This window comes from Martes martes (genome assembly GCF_963455335.1).
Source record: "Martes martes genome assembly, chromosome: 8".
Taxonomy (NCBI): Eukaryota; Metazoa; Chordata; class Mammalia; order Carnivora; family Mustelidae; genus Martes; species Martes martes.
The window spans coordinates 101446867-101467805 of NC_137895.1; the positions used below are offsets into that span (position 1 = coordinate 101446867).

At 47.9% G+C, this 20939-nt stretch overlaps 1 protein-coding gene across 1 annotated transcript in view; it reads left to right on the forward strand.

Annotated features, from left to right (window-relative positions):
* Positions 1-216: 216 nt before the first annotated feature.
* VWF (von Willebrand factor) overlaps positions 217-20939 on the forward strand; it is a gene marked incomplete at its 5' end in the record, with an annotated part of 133092 nt that continues 112369 nt past the window's right edge. Inside the window, 5 exons of the mRNA XM_080812067.1 lie at positions 217-271; positions 1781-1945; positions 11584-11686; positions 12235-12443; positions 19913-20037. Coding sequence (XP_080668193.1) covers positions 217-271; positions 1781-1945; positions 11584-11686; positions 12235-12443; positions 19913-20037 — 657 coding nt within the window. The remainder of the gene's footprint in view (positions 272-1780; positions 1946-11583; positions 11687-12234; positions 12444-19912; positions 20038-20939) is intronic.

The window sequence follows — 20939 nt, forward strand, 5'->3', positions numbered from 1 at the left end:
GTTACTCTTGGGCCTGGGCCTGGCTGGGAGCTTTTCTGGGGGGGGGGGGGGGGACCAGTGCTCCATGTTCAAGGCAAACAGGGGCCAGTGAGGATCAATCTCTTCTCCTGCTTTAAAGAAAAAAATGTTTTTCCCACTTCGCACATGGACTGTAGTGCATACCAGTGGCTATGTGTGAGGCCAGTGATAGTGATCATTTCTCCTGCCTCTCTGCAGATGATTTCTGCCAGACTTGCGAGGGTGCTCTTGGCTCTGGCCCTCACCTTGCCAGGTAGGTATCAAACTGCTTCCATTCTTTACTCCTGTCTCAGGGTCATTTGGAAAAACTCTCTTTAAGGAATCAGCAGGTGTGTCTGGAGCCCACCTGTGTGCCCAGGCCCGTGTTAGGCATGTGTTGGGCCTGCCAGAGTCACTAGTTCGTCCCTCTGGTGAAGCTTCTTCAGAGCCCTGTACGCCTGACTTGTATTCCTCAAGGAGCAGGTGCCTGCAAATGCCAGTCTGATTGGACAGTTAAGAAGCACAAGGACCACACAGGACAGTCCTCTGCAGTGGGGTTGCAGGATGGGGAAGAAGGAATCCAAGAATTGGGTAGAGACGGCAGAGGTCATCTAGTTGAACCTCTCAGAGTACAGACAAACGGACTGAAGGTCGGAGAGGAAAAACAAATGCTCCAAAGTCACATAAAGCAGAGATCAGAGGTCAGTTCTCCTAGGTCCCTGGTTACTACTCTTTCACTGGATTACACTGCCTTCCTTCCCTTGCTGAGATACTGAGTCTGGGAATGGCAAGAGGGACTGTTTTCTGACCTTGGCTTGTCCTCACTTAGACCACTCAGACCCGCAACATCCAGCCTGCTGCTCACAGTGTAGTCTGCGGGAAAAATGTACATTTTTCATACCCTCTACATCTTCCTGCATCCTGCAACCCCACTGCAGAGGACTGTCCTGTGTGTCTAGGTGGGTCCTGTGCCAGTGGACCCAGGCAACTAGAAATTTCCTACTGCCCCATCTGACCACACACACACACACACACACACACTGGGAAGGTGGCAGGAGGGTCTCCTGGGAGTTAGCATATGATCCTAGAGGAGCTAAGGCTTCATAGATTCTGTGTGTTGGACACACAGGCTAATTTGTTTCAGTGTACACTGTTCAAAATATACCAGTAGATTAATGCATAAAGGTGCTCGTTACAATCTACTTATATGTTAAAAATAAAAAGATGCTAAGAACCTAATAGTAGGGGCTTATACTGTATACATTTAGATGCAAAATATGGTCACTATAAATCATGTTTTGCAAGTATACACAATGGTATGGTAAATTCTTTATAATACCTGAAGAAATAGACACGTTATAAACAGTTTGTATAGGATGATCACAAATTCGTGAAAAATCTCTAATTGTATTAATGTTGTGAAATACAACTGAAAGATAAAACTAAAATGTTGACTCTAATTATTGTTGAATGTTGGTTACATAGGTGATTTTACCCTATTTGTATTTTTCTTCTGTATTCTCCAAATTTTCTCTGATAAGCATGCATTACAGTTTAAATCAGCGAGGAAACGTCATTCAAACAAACAGATATCCCGAAAAGCTGTTCCTTGAGCATTGCTGTGAGTTCTGGGTCATTCCTGAGGGCCAAACGTAACAACCTGAGTCTTGTTGAGGAAGGAATGTGCTTCCCTAATTTTTATCAGACACAGCCTCATTTCCACGAGGCTGAAGTGGTTTGGGCTGATGGTCCCAGCTTGCTCACCTACGGTCTCTCCCTCCAGGGACACTTTGCACGAAAGGGACTGTCGGCAGGTCCCCACTGGCCCGATGCAGCCTCTTTGGAGACGACTTCATCAGCACCTTTGATGAGAGCATGTACAGTTTTGCAGGAGATTGTAGTTACCTCCTGGCTGGAGACTGCCAGAAACATTCCTTCTCGCTTATCGGTGAGTCTGGGGCACTGAAGGGAGGGGTTCAGAGCAGGTGCTGGCTAAGCTCAACCCCAGTGCGGGGCAGGGGGTGGGTGGGTGTTGCGGGGATAGTCTTATGATGGTGCCAGAGCTTTGCAGATTCCTGCCGAAGCATGGATGGCAATGGCCCTTCCATGACCAAGAGCTTCCCTTAGCTTCCCCCTACCTCGCTGTCCCGCAACCCAGGTCTCTCTCTCAGGAGCCTGGTGGGGTGGAGAGAGTCTTTCTGCTTTTCCAGTGGTTGCGTGCATTGCTCTGGGTACAGGCAGCACTCTGGGAGCTCCAAAACATCAGGAGAAGTGAACCAGAAGATGCTCTGTAACACCCAGAGCTCCTGGCGAACGGGAGGGGCCGTTGCTATGTTCACTGTGGAATTCGGGGTACCTGGTTGATGTTGAGCCCCTTGCGTGCTCCTGGAGGAGTGCTGGTACTTGGCCCCTGTTAGGTCTGCACCCCACAGCGGCTCTGAGATGTGCATCCGGGTGCAGCCACCCCTGATTCACACATGAAGAGCTGAGCCCAGGGAGGTGGTATGATCCTTCCAAGAACTGACAGTTAAGGAAAGGTCGAGCTGGATTTGGATCCTGGCCTTGTCGGGATGCGGAACGTTCCTCTGCACTAGAGAGGGAGCTCCCTGGGGTGGGGGGAGCGGGGCTGGAGGCAGTGATGGGAGCTTGTGGTTCGGTGACCCTAAGAATGAATCAGATGTGTGCGATGGGTGAGCAAGGATGCTATAAAACTCACAGAGACGGAGTCCACAGCCTCGGGGAGATGGCGTGGCAATGGACAGACCCACGCTGTTAAAGCACAGATTTCATGACACTTGGTAAAGATAGTTAGGAAGGCTTTATTCAAGAGGGACCACTGCCATGGGTTGGGGAGGGGGTTGCAGTAGGGGAGAGACATGGAGCTTCACACCAAATATCATAAGGCCAAGTGGGGATTCATAGCCAAGGAGCTGGGTGGGGGTCAGGGGATGGAAAACTACCACGGGGAGCACATCGGGGATAACATCTGGCTAAGCCCATTCGACAGGGTTCTTGCTGAAGGCAGGCTGGGGCGATAAGACATTGAGGGAGGGGTGTGAGGAGTTGGTCAGATATTGAGGATGGGGGATTTTCGATGAACTGACCCCGCAAGATTCTCGCCGAACTGAACTAATCAGAACAAGGACAGAGCCTGAGGTGGGGGCTTAATTGAGAGGAGCCTGATTCAGGTTTGGTCAAGGAAAGATTTGGTCAACACCCAGACCCTTCCCGAGATGCAGGCCCTGGGGCCCTTGGGGCGGTCACTCCACCAGTCTCCCGGGGTGGATGCAGCCCTTGGTGCTCAGTGCAGGGCGAGACGGTTTGGGAGCTGCGTGGGCTGACCGCCGTCCTAACTGGGAGGCTCCTGCCGCCTTCCTGCCCGCCCTGCCTCTGCTGGAAAGCCTGTCTCAGTGCGGCTTCGGTGGGCTGAGTTTCACTGGGCCGCCACCTTCCCTTCTCCTCTGTGAGCCCCCCTAAGGGCAAGGACCGTGTCTGTCTCTCTCATCTTTGTTTCCTGGTGTGCGGCTCACTGGGGTCTCTGGCAGCACTGAAGGTGGGGGTGGGGTGCGGATTCACATAGCACAGGGCTCTGTTGTACAGAAGAGCCGATTTTGTGAAAAGCATGGCCTGTGAGGAGACTTGGGGGAGGGGTTCCAGTTGGGCGGAGAGGACCAAGAGGATGGGCGAGGGGCTGCAAGCAGTGGGGACAGCCTGGGCACAGGGAAGAGGCTGGAAGACATGTATGTTCCCTCAGTGCTGCCCAGGGGGGAGGTCAGTGTGGCCAGCACAGTCGTTCTCCAACAACCTACCTCAGGATCGCTGGGAGGGCCGCTTAGAAACAGGTTGCTGGGTTTCATCGTCAGTGTTTCTGGGTCTGTGCATCTGGAGGGGGCCCTGCAAGGCTCATTTCTAGCAAGTTCCCAGGTGCTGCTGCGGCTGCTGGTTTGGGGATCAAACTTTGAGAAGCATGGGGCTGGGGAGTAGTGGGCTGTAAGGCTGGGTCATGGGGTGAGGCTGACATCCTGAGGGGGGAGTTTGTGTCCTGACTCAGCAGCACTGAGGAGCTAGCGTAGACGGATTGTGCAGCTGGAAGGATGAAGAGGGAATTGCTACTTAGCCAAAACAGTCCAGAAAGGGAAAAAGGTGGGAGTAGGTTGGTCTTGGCCGCGATAAAAAAGCAGGGGTTAAAAAGGACCACAGACATCCCCAGCCGCCTGACAAATGGAGGAAGCCATTCTGAACATTGAACTTGGGGACCCCTCTTGCTTCAGAAGGAGCAGGTGGGGAGAGACTTGGGAGAGTAGTTGCAGAGAAAAAGTACCCCCGACCTTCCCCGGGAGGCTGAAGGCTGAGGACCTCCTCCCTCAGGCAGCCCCAATGTTTATTTTAAGTGGATTTCTCTACCTGAAAAAGCACAGTGCATTGACGACAACACAGAAGGACCTTGGGGGCATTCTGCTAAATGAAATAAGTCTGACAGAGAGGGACCAATACCGGATGAGCTCACGTCCATGTGGAATCTAAAAAAGAAAAGAAAAAGAAAAAGAAAAGCCAAAAACAAACCCAAACTCTTAGAAAAGAGATCAGATTTGCGGTTATCAGAGGTAGGTGGTAGGGAGAGGGGGTGTTGGAGGCAGGTGGTCACAAAGTACAAACTTCCATGTATAAGACAGATAAGTCCTAAAGATGGGCTGTACGACAAGGTGACTCTAGCTAACACTGCTGTATGGTGGGCTTGACAGTTACTAAGAGAGCAGGGTTAAGGGTTAAAGGTTCTCATCACAAGGCAAAAACCATTTCTCTCTTTTTTGTCTTGCAATGAAAAAACCCATAGTGGCCTCTTATATTTCCATAAGAAACCCAAAAGTTACCAGAGAGAATATCCAAGATTTATTATTTTTTTAAATCAAACTTTTTATTTTAAGCTAATTATCGATTCACATGCAGTTGTAAAAAAAAAAAAATACAAATCTGTGTACCCTTTACCCAGTTTCCCTCTATTGGTAACATTGTACAAAACTATCCACAACTATCCGACCAGGAAATTGACATTGAAACCATCCACTGATCTTTCCATGTGTACTCAGTTGTATGCGTCTTAAAAAATCATAGTGGGGTTCCATATAGACCTCCTGCCCAAGAACCCCTCCCTAAGATGACTCTGGGGTGTCAATCGGAATGGACGTTTAGGAGTGATGGGAGAAAGATTTTGAAAGAAGAAAGAGTGACATGCTCTCTGCCATGTGGGCTTGGGCTTCAGGGGAGGTTCCAGGTTGGGGGACCCTACGGAGACCCTAGGGATTGCTGTCTTGACTCCCGGCTGTGGACTCCTTACCCTGGAGGTGGATTTGAAACATGTGTAATGAAATCTTGGAGCCAAGCACAGAGTGCATCTTCTGGGCTCAGGGAGGCCAGCATCATGTTGGACAAGTCCCCGTCCCCCACTGACACCCCACTCCAGACCCCTCCCCGCTCAGGGCTGGCCTCGCAGGCAGGCAGGGGACTCAGGCTGTCACTGTTGCCTCCTCCAGGAAGCCCCCAACCATGCTGGCAATATCCAGCCCTGGGCTCACCCACTTGGGGGGCTGGTTGTTTTCCATCCCCCAGCATGACGTGGCTCTGCCCCCAGCATGAAAGGGAAGTGTAGAAAGAGCCACAGCTGTGGTCAGAAAGTGGCGTGCTTGTCTGGGCTCCCCCCTGTTCACGGAATGTTCTTAGGTAAGTGCCTGTGCCCTCGCTGCCCCTTCCTCACCTTTATGATGGAGACGCCGTGAGGATTGAGGGAGAGAAATCACTGACAGGTGTGAAGGATTACCCCCCTCTTCATGGCTGAAAGCAGCCCCTTAACACAGGGTGTCCACTTGTTGGGCACGAACGTGGTGGGGCCACGGGCTGCAGGGCCCTGGGGCCCGTATCGGTCAAGGTTGGGGAGCATTAGTCCACCCTCCCCAGCCTATCGCTTGGGTTTGTGCCCAAGGGCTGGCCTTTCTGCCCATCCTTTTCAGGCTTTCAGGGGCCAAGGAGAAACTGCAGGGCTGTGTTAGGCCTCTCTGTTTCAAAGCATTTCAGTGGGACACCCCCCTCCAACCGCACCCCCACTGGGTTGTTGTTCTTATAACAACTTGTCAGGGGGCAGTTTTCTGGCAGGTAATTGGCTTAAAGCAGCCTAGGGTTCATCACACTTTTTTTTTTTTTTTAAGATTTTATGTATTTCTTTATTTGAGAGAGTGTCCTTGCACGAGTAGGGGGAGGGGCAGACACCCCGCTGAGTGCTGCTTCCTTGGGAGCTGAGACATGGGGTCAAGCATGCTCGGACATGGCAGTTGCAGTTTCCACGTGCATGCCCCTATCCCCTCCCACACACCTCTGCCCCATTGTTCTCCAATGACATCCTGTTTCCTTGCTTCCAAACCACAAATTCCCATTCCTCTCGAGTGCCTGTGGACCTTGTTCATATCCTGGGTAAAGTGTTTATGTCTGAGCATGAACGACCACCTGGTGCAAAGGGTGGGGGGACTCTTTCCTCAATCCTGGCTCTTGGTCAGGCCGGTCCAGGCAGGCTTGAGCTATGGGTCTCCTGGCACACTGGCACAGGGACCAGGGAGCGAGGCCCCTGGAGTCCAGGAGCCCCCTGCTCAGAGAGACTGCTCTCCCTCCGGCAGGCTGAGGGATCTGGTTCCCATGCCGGCCCAGAGAGAGCCGTAGACTGACAACCCACCCTGTACTGAGTCACTTAACCCGGGGGAGGCTTAGTTTCCACATCAGTAAATGGCGCTATTAGACCAGATCCCCATTTCCCAGTGTTTGGAAGATGATCACCTGCATCAGAATCACAGGAGTGGAGGTGGAGTGTTTGCTAGAAATGCGTATTAGTGAGTTTCACATTCTAGGGTCCAGGAAAACACCCCGATCTGACTGATTCTAGCCGCCAGCTTGCTCCCCAGTAGGCTTCCTGCTCTAACATGGGGCGGGAGGCCCTTATTCCCTCACATACCCCCCTCGGTCACTGAGTTCAAGAGGCCAGGTGAAGAGACAGAGCCATGGGGGAGGACTTCCCTGCTTTGCTCTGGCCCCTTGCAGGGGATGTCCAGCACATCTTCTCCCCGTGGCCATAGGAAGTTGCCCCCCTGTGCATCTGTGGAGTGTGGGAGTCCCCCCTGGGCTCACCGGCAATTTTTAACGGCTCATCTTCCTCATAGCTGCCCATTGGATTCTCCCTTGAGTTCTGCAGGAAGGGAAGGAAGCAAATAAAGATAAGGCTAATCGGGAGTTCTCTCCTGCATTAGTGGTTATGTGAATCCAGAGTGCTGAGATGTCCCGTTAGGCCGCTTTGTGTTTGGAAAGGCAATTTAGCCTTGGAGTCAGAAAACCTGTGGATGGTCTCTGCCTAACATTAACAGCATAAACCAATGGTTGTCAACCTGAGTGATTTTCTCCCAGAGGACATTTGGCAGTATCTGGAGACATTTTGGATTGTCGCAACTTGGGGATGGATACTACTGGCATCAAGGGGGTGGGGGTCAGGGGTCCTGCTAATTACCCTAGGATACGCTAGAAGACCCCCACGACAAAGAAGTGTCTGGGGACGGCTGAGTGGTTCAGTCGGTTAAGCGTCTGCCTTTGGCTCAGGTCATGATCCCAGGGTCCTGGGATCGAGCCCCGCATCGGGCTCCCCATGCAGCAGGGAGTCTGTTTCTCCCTCTCCTTCTGCCCCTCTTTGCATTGCTCATGCTCTGTCTCTCTCTCCCCCTCAAATAAATTAAAAGATCTTAAAAAAAATAAAAAAGAAAGAAAGAAAGAAGAAGTACTTGGTCCCAAATGTGAATATTGCTGGTGTGGACAAACCATGTTGTAAACTCAGGCTTCATCTTCTCTACCTATGAAGTGGAGTCAGTCTAGATCAGTGTTTTTTAAACCAAGTCATCACGTATGGATTTAAAATTAATGGGTGTAACCAGCATTTAAAGAAATTATATGGGACAGAATAGAAAACCTTAGAAGGTGTCAGAGTGCATGGCACATGGGAAGGGTAAATGATGGGAAGTGTGTGAGTGTGTGCATACAGCCTCATGAAGTCAACTCTGCTTTTGGGCAAAAATGTCGTAAAGCCACCTGTTTAGACTATCCCCAAGAGGCTTCTTGTTGCCATGGTGTTTTTCTTTCTCTCTCTCTTTCCCTTTTTAAGATTTTTTATTTTTAAGTAAACTCTACACCAAACATGGGGCTCGAACCCATGACCTCGAGATCAAGAGTTGCATGCTCTCATGACTGAGCCAGCCAGGTGCCCCCATAGTGTGTTTTTCTGTACTGAAGTCTTCAGGACACACTTTCAAAAATCTCCTTGCTGCCCCCCTGCTTTGAGTGTGGAGTGATCTGCTCCCCAGATGTCCAGTGTCAGAAATTCCACAGACTCCTCAAAGTTCAATCTTACCAAGTGTCCCAATCCCCACTCCCCCCTGGGTCCCTGGACAAGTGAAGACCCTGGGCAGCCAGCTCCACCTCCCCTGACAGGGCGCTGCCTCACCCAGTCTCCACTCAGCAGGTGTTCCCTGCCTTCCCAACGCCTACCCACCCTCCAGCAACATGCTCCCTGGCAGCCTTGTTCTCCCAGCCCTTTTGAATTCCCGAGAGGGCGGGAGATTCTACAGGGGGAGGCACACAGGGATTCCTCTCCTTTCCAGGAACGAGATGCCTTTGGCTCAGGGGCAACATGCTGGTTGAATCACTCAGTGAGGCAGAGGCAAGACTGCCCATCTATCTGCTCTGTGACACTGGGCACGATGGCAAGGAAAGTTGTACTGATGGGGAGACAGTTTCTGTGGTCATACAGGACCCAGAGCCCCCGACTTCTTGGGCTCATCATCCACCCTTTCCCACAGGCATGTGGTGAATAGAGATGTGAATGGGTGGGCTAAGCTCCAGAATAGGCCCAGGAAGGGAGCTGCAAAGGCCCAGGGGCACGGAAGGCTCTGGGGAGGGACTGCCAACTGGAGGTGGTCACCAGGCTGTCCCATTTGCTTGCTTTTTCAAGATTTTACTGCAGAAATGTCCAACCATTTAGAAATGTTGAAAGAATAAGACAGCAAGGGGCACCTGGGTGGCTCAGTCATTGTGTGTCTCCCTTCCACTGGGGTCATGATCCCCGGGTCCTTGGATCGAGCCCTGCATTGGGCTCCCTGCTCAGCGGAGAGCCTGTCTCTCCCTCTCCCACTCCCCCTGCTTGTGTTGCTGGTCTCGCTGTCTCTCTTTCTGTCAAATAAATAATCTTAAAAAAAGAAAAAAGAAAAAAAGAATAACACCCATATGCCCAGCACTCAGATTCTACCATTAACGTTTAACTCTATTTGTCCGATCACCTATCTCTGTGGTTGTGTTTATTTTTCTTTGCCTAATTTCTTGCTCAGAAAGTTTGCTTAACTGTTTATAAAGATTTGCTTGCTGCAAAACTGTTCTAAGTGAAAATGCATAGCAGGCAATCTCCTCAGGCAAACAGGACAAAAACCCCTTTAATGTGGTTAGCATCTCATTTTCCTCCTGACTGTGTCGGTCTGGAGCTCTGCAGACTGTGGTTTGTGGGCTGCGGGTGGTCTGGGGGCTTTTCCTGGGGGCCCCTGAGCTGCTAAGAATGGATCGTCTAGGAATCTAGTCTTAGAATGGGCCAGTTATTTACCTGTGACTCCCTCACTGAAATCTCACCGGAAACAACTGTATTTTCTGGTTGGTGCGTGTGGGTGTGTGTGTGCGCGTGCGCCATAGCTCAACACTGTCCTCCAGCAGCTCGGTCCAGCTCAGGCCTCAGCTGGGGAAGTCCTCCTCTCTGAGGTCAGTAACCCAAACCATGGCAGCAGTACCTCATGCTAGCAAACCTTCACGTCTCCTGCATTTAGTTCCACAGACATTCTTTTTTTTTTTTTTTTTAAGATTTTATTCATTTATTTGAGAGAGAGAGAGAGAGAGAGCAAGAGCAGGTGGGGGGGGGGGTAGTGTAGAGGGAGAAGCAGACTCCCTGCTGAGCAAGGGCCCTACATGGTACTTGATCCCAGGATGCTGGGATCATGAGCGGAGCCGAAGGCAGCTGCTTAACCGACTCAACCTCCCAGACCCTCAGTTCCGCACACATTCTTGCCTCTTCTTTTGCTGAGCGGCTGGAGCCCCCACTGTTCTAGGAGAGGGACCCTTTCCTCATTTCCAAGGTTAACTTCTTTGCGTGGGTCCTTTGCCCTATTTCTGCAGGTTCCCTCAGACACTGAACCCCATCTTCGACCCCTTTTCTCCAGCATCTTCCATCTCTGTGTGCACTGCTACCCTTCATCTTTCCTATTTTCAGCAACTTCCCGGTCTCCAAGGCTGGAGACTCAGCCTCCACATTGTCCCTTCTGGCTCCTTCACCTCCGTGGCCAGTCGGTAATCTTTGAAGACCCCCAGTTCTCAGGGCCTCATGGTGGGATTAGTCTCCATGGTGCTGGGGCCGCTGGGGCTCCTGCTTGTTCTCTTGCTTTCAGGTCACTGCCCCCGCCCTGGCCTCTGGGTTGGCCCCTCACCACGGAAACCTTGTTCAGAGACGATTGTCTCATGTGTTCGCCTCGTCACACATCTCGTGGCAGTATCGATCATTTATCGCCTCCTTCCTGAGATTCCCGAGAGGAGTGAGGCACTTTGCCAGCAGGAGTTCTAAATGTCTCCCAGAGCATCATATTCAGTAAACAGAGACAGAACTCATGAATCTCCGTTTTATTTATTTTTTTAAAGATTATTTATTTGTCAGAGATGGGGAGATCACAAGCAGGGGGAGCAGCAGAGAGAGAGAGAGAGAGAAGCAGACTCCCTGCTGAGCAGGGAGCCTGATGCAGGACTCGATCCCACGACCCTGGGATCATGACTTGAGCCGAAGGCAGACATTTAACCCGCTGAGCTGCCCCAGCGTCCCATGAGTCTCCATTTAAAAGAAAGAGCACAGGGATTCTGATTTGGGCTGTCCTAAGGGAACAATTTATATAACTCTATCCTAGGGTACCTGTTACAGATAACTCACAATGTGGCTTTTATTTGCCTCCTTACAGTATGGTCCATTTCTGCCTGCTTATTCTACTTAGATGATAAGCTCCCAGGGACACCTGGGTGGCTCAGTCGGCTAAGTGTCTGCTTCGGCTCAGGTCATGATCCAGGGTCCTGAGATCAAGCCCCTCATCGGGCTCCTGCTCAGTGGGGAGTCTGCACCTCCCTCTGCCTGCCGTTCCCCCTACTTGTACACTCCCTCTCTCTCTGTCAAATAGATGGATAAAATCTTAAAAAAAAAAGATCGTAAGCTCCCAGAAGGGGTCATATTTTTATGGTTTTCTTTTGAGAAGAAGAGACTATTAGCGGGCTATATATTCAGAAGGCATTCAATAAATATTTTTAGATGAATGGGAAAAAATGAGTGAGTAAATGGTATTTTGGGGAAGCTTTTATTGCCCATTTAAGCCCTTATGTGGTGGGGAGAGTTTTCCACGGAGATGAGATTTTGTGACGTACATAAGATGATTAGAAATAAATATCCTAACTTTTTTGGTAATAATCCATGATACTGACTCTTTTCTCTTTCAGGGGGCTTCCAAAATGGTAAAAGAGTAAGCCTCTCCGTGTACCTCGGAGAATTTTTTGACATCCATTTGTTTGTCAATGGTACTGTGCTGCAGGGAACCCAAAGGTAAGTCTGAAGCCCAGAATGTCTGCAATGTCTGAGTTAAAAAGGACAGGACGCCGGGATGGGTGGGGGGTTTAGGGGGCTGGCGCCTGGGTGGCTCAGGCGGTTAAACGTCTGCGTTTTGCTCAGGTCATGATCCAGGGGTCCTGGGATTGAGCCCCACATCAGGCTCCCTAGTCCGAGGGGAGCCTGCTTCTCCCTCTGCCTGCTTCTTCCCCTGCTTGTGATCTCTCTTTCTCTCTCACACTGCACTCCCTCCCAATAAATAAATGCAATCTTAAAAAAAAAAAAGGACCCTGGGAATCCCTCTTGCAACCTCTTTGTTTTTTCAGCTGAGGGAGCTGAGGCCCAGAGAGAGGAAGTAAATGTGCCCAGGGAAAATGAGAGGCAGGCCTGGGTGAGAGCTCTGTGTCCCGACTCCTGGTCTAGACCCTCAGTGACTTTGCACCAAGGTCCCAACACTGGAGCAAGGGGTTGGGGTTGAAAGGTGGGAGAGACACCCAGGAAATGCACAAGAAGCACACTTCCCGAACTCATCCTTGTCCGTCCAGCATCTCCATGCCCTATGCCTCCAATGGGCTGTACCTGGAGACTGAGGCTGGCTACTACAAGCTGTCCAGTGAGGCCTACGGCTTTGTGGCCAAAATTGATGGCAGTGGCAACTTTCAAGTCCTGCTATCAGACAGATACTTCAACAAGACCTGTGGGCTCTGTGGCGACTTTAACATCTTTGCTGAGGATGACTTCAGGACGCAGGAAGGTAAGTGTCTCTCGGATACCATTTCCCTGGAGTTGTGGTATTGTTTGTCATTTCCCTGCTTACAAACCTTCACTAACACCCCTCCCCAGGCATGTCATGTTTATTCTGCCAACCTTAACTCTGAGCATTCCATCCCACTGCCTAGACCTGCCCCCGAAGCACATCTTGGAAGTTGGTTGGTTCATCTTGGCTTGGTTCAACTTGGAGTTGCCCACAGAAGCTTGCACAGGGTAGATGGTTGGTAGATGCTGGATGGTTTCAACAGACCCTCCCAAATGAGTACAATTGAACTTCATGGAGGAAGTCTATAAAGGGAGGTCCGTAGTCCAAGAAGGCCGGTCTATGTGTGTGTTCATGAGCAATAGAATATGGACAACGTGGAAACCACCAATCTTTAATCGTCTTTTGATAACTTCAATTATGTGAACATTTAATCAGTGATGCTTCCTTACAGAAGCTGAACATTTGTACATAAGTTCTTCTTCTTCCTTATGGCCCCACTACCCACTGATTAAGGGGTGAGCATCTAGAGAACCGGTTGACCATTCCTTTCCTTTCACTGTATATGTTGGAGAATAGTAAGATCATTTGTTTTCATCTTCTCCAGCACTGATTTCTCAAACTCTGTATCATCCAATATGTACATTTTTAAGGCTATACATTTCCCTCTAAATGTCATCTTAGCTACACCAATTATGGTATTTTCATTTTCATTTAGTTCTATGGATTTTCTAATTGCCATTGAATTCTTTTTAACCTGTAGAGCGTGTTCAAAATTTCCAGATGTTTAGAATTTCCAAAGTTATCTTTGTAACTAAATTGATTTCTAATTTAGAAATTTGAGGAGATTTGTTTGTGACTTCCTACATGATCCTTTTATGCTCCAAAAGAATGTGTTCTCTGATTGGTGCAGGATTCTACTTGTTGAATTAAGTTTGTTAATTATGCTATGCAAATATTCTATATATTTACTACTTCTTGTCTTCTTCAACTACCCTTACTAAGAGAGCTGTATTGTGGTGGTGAACTTGTCAAGCACTTCGTGTAATTCTATCAAGTTCCCTATATATTTTGAGCCTTTGCAATTAGATTTTAGAAATATTGAATCTTTCTAGTGAACTGTTCCTTTTATGTAATGACTTGCCATTTTTAACAATGCCTTATGCCTTAAAATCTGACATTAATATATAAGTACCTCACTTTTTTTTAAGTATTTGCTTGACATGTATTTTTTCATACTCTCAATTGGTCTGTGTGGTTTTGTTTCAGATGTATTACATGAAAAAAGCACATAACTGGGTTTTATTATTATTATTTTTAAAGGTCACATTTATCAAGGTATAAGTCATATACAGTAAAGGCCACTCTTCCAGGTCTAAGAGCTTTCAGAAAAGTGGAAAGCCATGGAAACACCACAAACTATGGAAGAGCATCCTCCGCCCAGAATTCTTGTGCTCCTTTGTAGGTGAACTCTCCCTGAGCCCCTAGCCCTGGTAGCCACTGCCCTTTTTTCTGATCCTACAGTTTTGATTTTTCCAAAGTTCATGTAACTGTGATCATACTGTACTTGGAGTACTTCGCCTTCTATGTCTGGCTTCTTTCATTTAACATCATCCCTTAGAGATCCATCTGTGTGGTTGGATGTATCAGGAGACTGTTCCTGTCAGTTGTTGAAGGGTACTGCTACAATGCATTTTTCCATGCACTAGGGAAGTGTCTAGTCTTAGGCAATTACGGATAAAGCTGCTATAAACAGTCATGCAGGGGTGCCTGTGTAGCTCAGTCGGTTAGGTATCTGACCCTTGATTTCAGTTCAGGTTATGATTTCAGGGTCATGAGATCAAGTTCTGTGCTGGTGTGGGGCCTGCTTAAGATTTTCTCTCTCATTTGCCCTCTGCTCCCCCTTCCCCAAATTCGTGTATAGGGTTTTTTTCTCCATTTTAAAAATTGTGGTAAACAGGGGCGCCTGGGTGGCTCAGTGGGTTAAAGCCTCTGCCTTCAGCTCAGGTCATGATCCCAGGGTCCTGGGATTGAGCCCCGCATCGGGCTCTCTGCTTAGCAGTGAGCCTGCTTCCCTGTGTCTCTCTGTCTGCCTGCCTCTCTGCCTACTTGTGATCTCTGTCTGTCAAATAAATAAATAAAATCTTAAAAAAAAATTGTGGTAAACACACATAAAATGATATTGACTGTCCTACTCACTTTTCAGTACACACTTCAATGGCATTAGGTACCTTTCACACTTTGATGCAATCAATCACAGTGTCTGTCTCCAGAACTCTTTTTCTCTTGCAAAACTGAAGCTCTATACCCGTTAAGCAATAACTTCCCATTTGGCCCTCCTCTTTCCCAGCCCTGGCTACCACCATTCTACATTCTGTCTCTGTGATTCTGACTACTCCAAGTACCTCATGTAAATGGAGTCATACAGTATTTGTCTTTTTGTGACTGGCTTATTTCACTTAGCATAATGGCTTTACTATTCATCCACGTGTTGAGGCGTATATCAGAATTTCCCTTTTTTTGGTATTTAAATCATTTATTTCAACACAGGCATTGTTTTAAATTTGTACCTTGTGGGGTTTTGTTTTTTTTTAAGATTTTATTTATTTATTTGACAGTGAGAGATTATAGCGAGCGAAGGAACACAAGCAGGGGGAGTGGGAGAGGGAGAAGCAGGCTTTCCGCTGAGCAGGGAGCTCAACATGGGGCTTGATCCCAAGACCCTGGGATCATGCCCTGAGCCGAAGGCAGATGCTTAACGACTGAGGCACCCAAGCGCCCCTAAATTTGCACCTTGTTTTGTAAAACATTTCAGCATCTAGAGAACAGCTTTGAGAACAACAGCAGACGAGGATTGTCAACAATTTAAGAAAGTGCTTTAAGTCCGTTTTTGTCAGAAACACAGTGCCAGTCACAATGAGCCCTGAAGTAAGTGCTAATAGACTCGCAAATGTGCCTGCAGAGTAAAATAGTACACATTTACACTATACATGTAAGTGGGATATTCTGAAGCAGTATCGCTATTAACAATAAACCCTTAGGAAGAAAGTCACGTTTTTATTGCAGTATAATCAACATCCAGTGTTATCTTGGCTTCAGGTGGACAACATAGTGATTCAACACTTCCGCACATTACTCAGTGCTCATCGCGATAAGCGTGATCACCATCTGTCACCAAATCATGTTTTACAGTCTTATTCACCATATTGTCTGCATGCTGTACTTTTCACCTATGTGACTTATTTATTTTGTGACTGGAGGTTCATACCCCTTCATCCCCTTTAGGTCAGAATTTCCTTCATTTTTAACCTGAATGTACATTGTATGTATCTACTACGTTTTGCTTATCCATTCATGCCTTGGCGGACACTTGGGTTGTTTCCATGTTTTGCCAGAGTGAATAATGCTGCAACAAACCGGGGTGTACAAATATTTTTTCAAGACCCTACCTTCAGGGGTGCCTGGGTGGCTCAGTCATTAAGCATTTGCCTTGGCTCAGGTCGTGATTTCAGGGTCCTGGGATCAAGTCCCATATCGGGAGGCCTGCTTCTACCTCTCCCACTCTCTCTGCTTGTGTTCCCTCTCTTGCTGTTTCTCTCTCTGTCAAATAAATAAATAAAATCTTAAAAAAAAAAAAAAGACGCTGCCTTTAGTTCTTTTGGGTAGATAACCAGAGTTGGAATTGCTGAATCCGGTGGCAGTTCTTTTTTATTTATTACTTATTGCTTTTTTTTTTTAAAGATTTTTTTTATTTATTTGAGAGAGAGAACACAGAGGGAGAACAAGAGGGAGAAACAGGCTCCCTGCTGAGCAGGAAGCCCCATGCAGGACTTGATTCCAGGAGCCCAGGATCATGCCCTGAGTCAAAGGCAGACACTTAACTGACTGAGCCACCCAGGCGCCCCTCATTCTTGTTATTTTAATGCAACCTAACCTCTCCTGCCTTCTTACTGGGAAGTTTTGCCTCTTTTCGTTTATTTTATATTCAACTGTGGTGCTGGTGTATTTGGATTTCTATTAACCATCTTATTTTGTGCTTTCTATTATTGCTGCTTTTAATTTTTTAATTTTTTTTAAAGATTTTATTTATTTATTTGACAGACAGAGATGACAAGTATGCAGAGAGGCAGGCAGAGACAGAGAGAGAAGGAAGTAGGCTCCCCGCTGACCAGAGAGCCCAATGCGGGACTCGATCCCAGGACCCTGGGACCATGCCTGAGCCGAAGGCAGAGGCTTTAACCCACTGAGCCACCCAGGCGCCCTATTGCTGCTTTTTAAAATGTTACTTCTCTCCTCACTACTTCACTGACCCCTCTACCTTTTTTGAATACCACCAAATTTGGTGTTATTATTATAGCTTGACACAATCAGTGCTTCTTTATTTTTATTTTTTTTAAAGATTTTATTTATTTATTTGACACACAGAGATCACAAGCAGGCAGAGAGGCAGGCAGAGAGAGAGGGAGGAAGCAGGCTCCCCACTGAGCAGAAAGCTCGATGTGGGGCTCGATCCCAGGACCCTGGGATCATGACCTGAGCCAAAGGCAGAGGCTTTAACCCACTGAGCCACCTAGGCTCCCCAATCAGTGCTTCTTTAGATGTATCTTCATGTTTAACAGATTCTTTGCTCATAATTTCCTCTTGTATCTTATTCTTTTTTTCTAGGTTCAATTTCTACTTTTTAAAAAAAAACATCCCTCAGTTCTTCCTTCATTCAGGGTCTGGTAGTGATAATAGCGGTAACTGGAATAAACACCCTCTCATTCTTTTTTTTTTTTTTTTAAAGATTTTATTTATTTGTCAGAGAGAGAGAGAGAGAGTGAGCACTGTCAGACGGAGGCAGAGGGAGAAGCAGGCTTCCTGACGAGCAAGGAGCCTGATGTGGGACTCGATCCCAGGACGCTGGGATCATGACCTGAGCTGAAGGCAGCTGCTTAACCAACTGAGCCACCCAGGCGTCCCCACCCTCTCATTCTTACACGACGCTTTAGCTAGGTATAGAAATCTAGGACATCAGTTATTTCTCATAGTACTTTAGAAGAGGCTGTTCCATTGTTGTTCTGGAGAAGTAGATTGTCAGTCCAATTGTTATTTCATTGCAGATAATATCTTTTATCTTTGTACACAAGTCATCTCTGTTCTTGGCATTCTGGAATTTTACTATGTTGTATCTAGATGTGGGTTTTATTTTTATTATCTTTTAAAAAATAGATCTTATGTATTTGAGAGAAAGGAGAGAGAGAGAGCACAAGTTGGGAGGAGTGAAGGCAGAGGGAGAAGCAGGCTCCCTGCTGAGCAGTGAGCCCAGTGTGGGACTCAATCCCAGGACTTTGGGATCATGACCTGAGCCAAAGGTAGATGCTTAACCAACTGAGCTACCCAGGTGCCCCAGTCTTATTTTTATTATCTTGCGTGAGGCTGTGATTCCTGAACCTGAGCTGAGGACTCCTATCTTCCATCAGATGTAGAAAAATTTCAGTCATTTTCTATCTGTTAGACATATATCAGATATTTTTATTCCATCCTTTTTTTTTTTTAAACCTTACTTTCATTTTTCTATCTCTCTATTCCTCTTTGTTGCTTTTTGGGTGGTGCACTCATGCTGGCTGGTGAGAACTGGTTGCATGTGTCTTTACCAGGTCTGCATTCCGTACTGCCAGACTGGTAGTTAGAAACTGGCCATGGTGGGAGTATCTGCTGCATGGAAATCAGCAAATCCTAAAAATCAGGACTTTGCGTTTCCCCAGACAGCTGGCTCATCAGCCCTTCACTACTCAGATCTATCTTCTGGTTCACTAGTTCCCTCAACTCTAATTTCCAGATGATGTTTAACCCACCAATTGGGTTTTCTTTCTATTTCATGACTACATTTGTAGCTTTAGAAGGTAAATTTGGTCCTTCTTCAACTCTCTTGTTTTTTCTTATTGTCTTGTCTCCTTGTATTAGGTTTCAATTTCTTCTTTATAGTAATAATTTTAAGCATATTTGTCTTATAACCTCCATACAAAGATGGTATTACCTGAAGTTTTTGGAGCTCTCATGGTATATTAGAAAGTGGACAAGCCTGTGTGGCATGGTGACTAAGAACCCAGAGGGCACTTATAATGCCTGACACACAGTAGAAACTCCACAAATTTAAATTCCCTTTGGCTTTTCCCATGGCTTAAAACAACAGAAGTTTATTCTCTCACAAGTTCAGGAGGCCCAACGTCTAAAATCAAGGTGTTGATAGGACTGCACCCCTCCAGAGGCCCTACTGGAGAACCTGTTCCTTGCCTCTCCCAACTACCGTCACATCACGTCTCTGTGTGTGTCTCTGTCTCTCCTCCTGCTGCCTCCCTCTGATAAGGATACGTGTCATTGGATCCAAGGCCCACTTAGATAATCCAAGATAAGCTTTTCCTCTTAAGATCCTTAAAAACTTAACCACATCTTTTTGCCCTATAAGTGAATACTCATAGGTTTCAGGAATTAGGAAGTGAATCTTTGAAGGGTGCCGTTTTCCCTGCTGATGACACGCCAGATGGCAGCTGATAATACTTACATGGTCCTGCTTTTCCTTCCCCAAGGATAGTTTATTTTCTATTCTCAAGTACATTATTTGACCTTGAAACATGCTTCAGTCTTCCAGACCTGGTTATGCAAAAGGACTGTTTGCCTCAATGCTCCATTAGTCCCTTGGCAGTGAAGACTCGGAAGGGGTATTAGGACTCTCCTTTGCCATGGAAGCCTGTAGACCCATCTGTTGTGGGAGCTGATGGAGGCACGATCGGTATAAGTCTAAGGCCCCAATGCCGTGAGAGCCCGGGGGATGCCATGACTGGGGGCTCAGGTTCCATGTCACATTCTTCCCTTCAATCTGAAAAAACATTTTGAGTGTCTACAAAGCACCAGATAAGAATTCAGAGATAAGAGACATGGCCTGTACCCTGAATTAGGGAGCTCACGGTTGAATGGAGTATGAATATAAACAAAAGGAATACTCACATAAAGGGCGATGAGAGTTTTGATGGAAGGAAGGCAGGGGTGCTGAGGGAGCACAGATTGGGGCAGGGGGCTGGGAACAGAACTACTTCAGAGGGCTTCCTGGAGGAAGTGGCATTGGAGCTGCATCTCAAAGAATGAGCGAGGCAGCCAAGGTACTAGGGGGTGGAGAACATTCTGCACAGAGGGTAAAGGCGTGCAAAGACGGGGAGACAGCGTGGATGGGCACGCTCCTCATCATCTTTCACGCTGCCCTCCTCACTGTGCTCATCCGTCCAGCCACCCCTCTCCACACACGGGCTGAGCTCTGAGCCCCGTGCCCTGTGGTAACCTGCTGAACGCTGCACAGAAGGTACTCCCCACCCCAGGCGCCTATGTACCAACCTAATGGAAGGTTGATTCAGGTGACGACAAACCCAGAGTTTTCACTCAGAAGTCCTGGCTCAGGCTTAACTGTGACTTTGTTCCTGAAACCTTCTCCACAGGGACCTTGACCTCGGACCCCTACGACTTTGCCAACTCCTGGGCCCTGAGCAGCGGGGAACAACGGTGCAAACGGGTGTCCCCTCCTGGCAGCCCATGCAATGTCACCTCAGAGGATATGCAGCAGGTGGGTACCGCCACGGCTGGGGTGGTCTGAATGGAGTGGGTCTTCTGGGATTAAGAGGCAGAAAGTCATCCTGTCTCAGGTCCTCCACTGAGACACAGAGTGGGCCTACCTCTGTGAGTCCCTCTGGCTCTTCAAAGAAGGGTTCCCACGGGCCCCTTTTTTCCTGAAAACCAACTGTGGCCAGAGTCTGGTTAGCTTGAATCCAATACTGTTCTGGGCCTGCACCTCTGAAAATGGGTCTAAGGAGTTGGTAGAGTGAACAGCCAGACTTTTCTGTTTTACATTCTAATGCCCTCTCTTGTCCCCAAATATCTCCATCATCACGTACCGCTTGTCTGAAATTCTGCAACGGGAAACGATTCCTTTTGAGGCGTTCAACGAGTGTTGTTAGAAACTATGAATAGGAGGGCAAAGCCCCAAGGTCTTACCAGCGTAAGAGCTGGCAGGGGGTTGCTTTATAGTCAGGGAAGCTGAGCGGAGAGGAGGGAGGTGAGCCTGAGGTGTCCAACCTGTACGTGATAATATTTTCCTGAGGCTGTGGTGGCAAATTAGTCACAAAATCAGTGGCTTACAGCAATGGAAGCGTATTCTCTCATAGTTCTAGGGGCCAGAAATCTGAATTTAGTATTCCTGGGCCAAGATCAAGGTGTCAGGAGGGCCGCCCTCTCTAGGAAGGCTCTAGGGGCAAATCTTTCCCAGGTTCTCGTGGCTGTGGCATTCCGTGGCTTGTGGCTGCATCAGTCCAGTCAATACCTCCGTGGTCACATGGCCTTAATTATCTGTGTGTGCCTCTGTCCTGAGACTCAGGACAGATGGTGGCACCTCCCATCCCTTTCCCCACAGCCCGTTTTCTAACCACATGGCAGCTTCTTCCCCTTCAGAGTTGTCCCTTGCAACCCCAC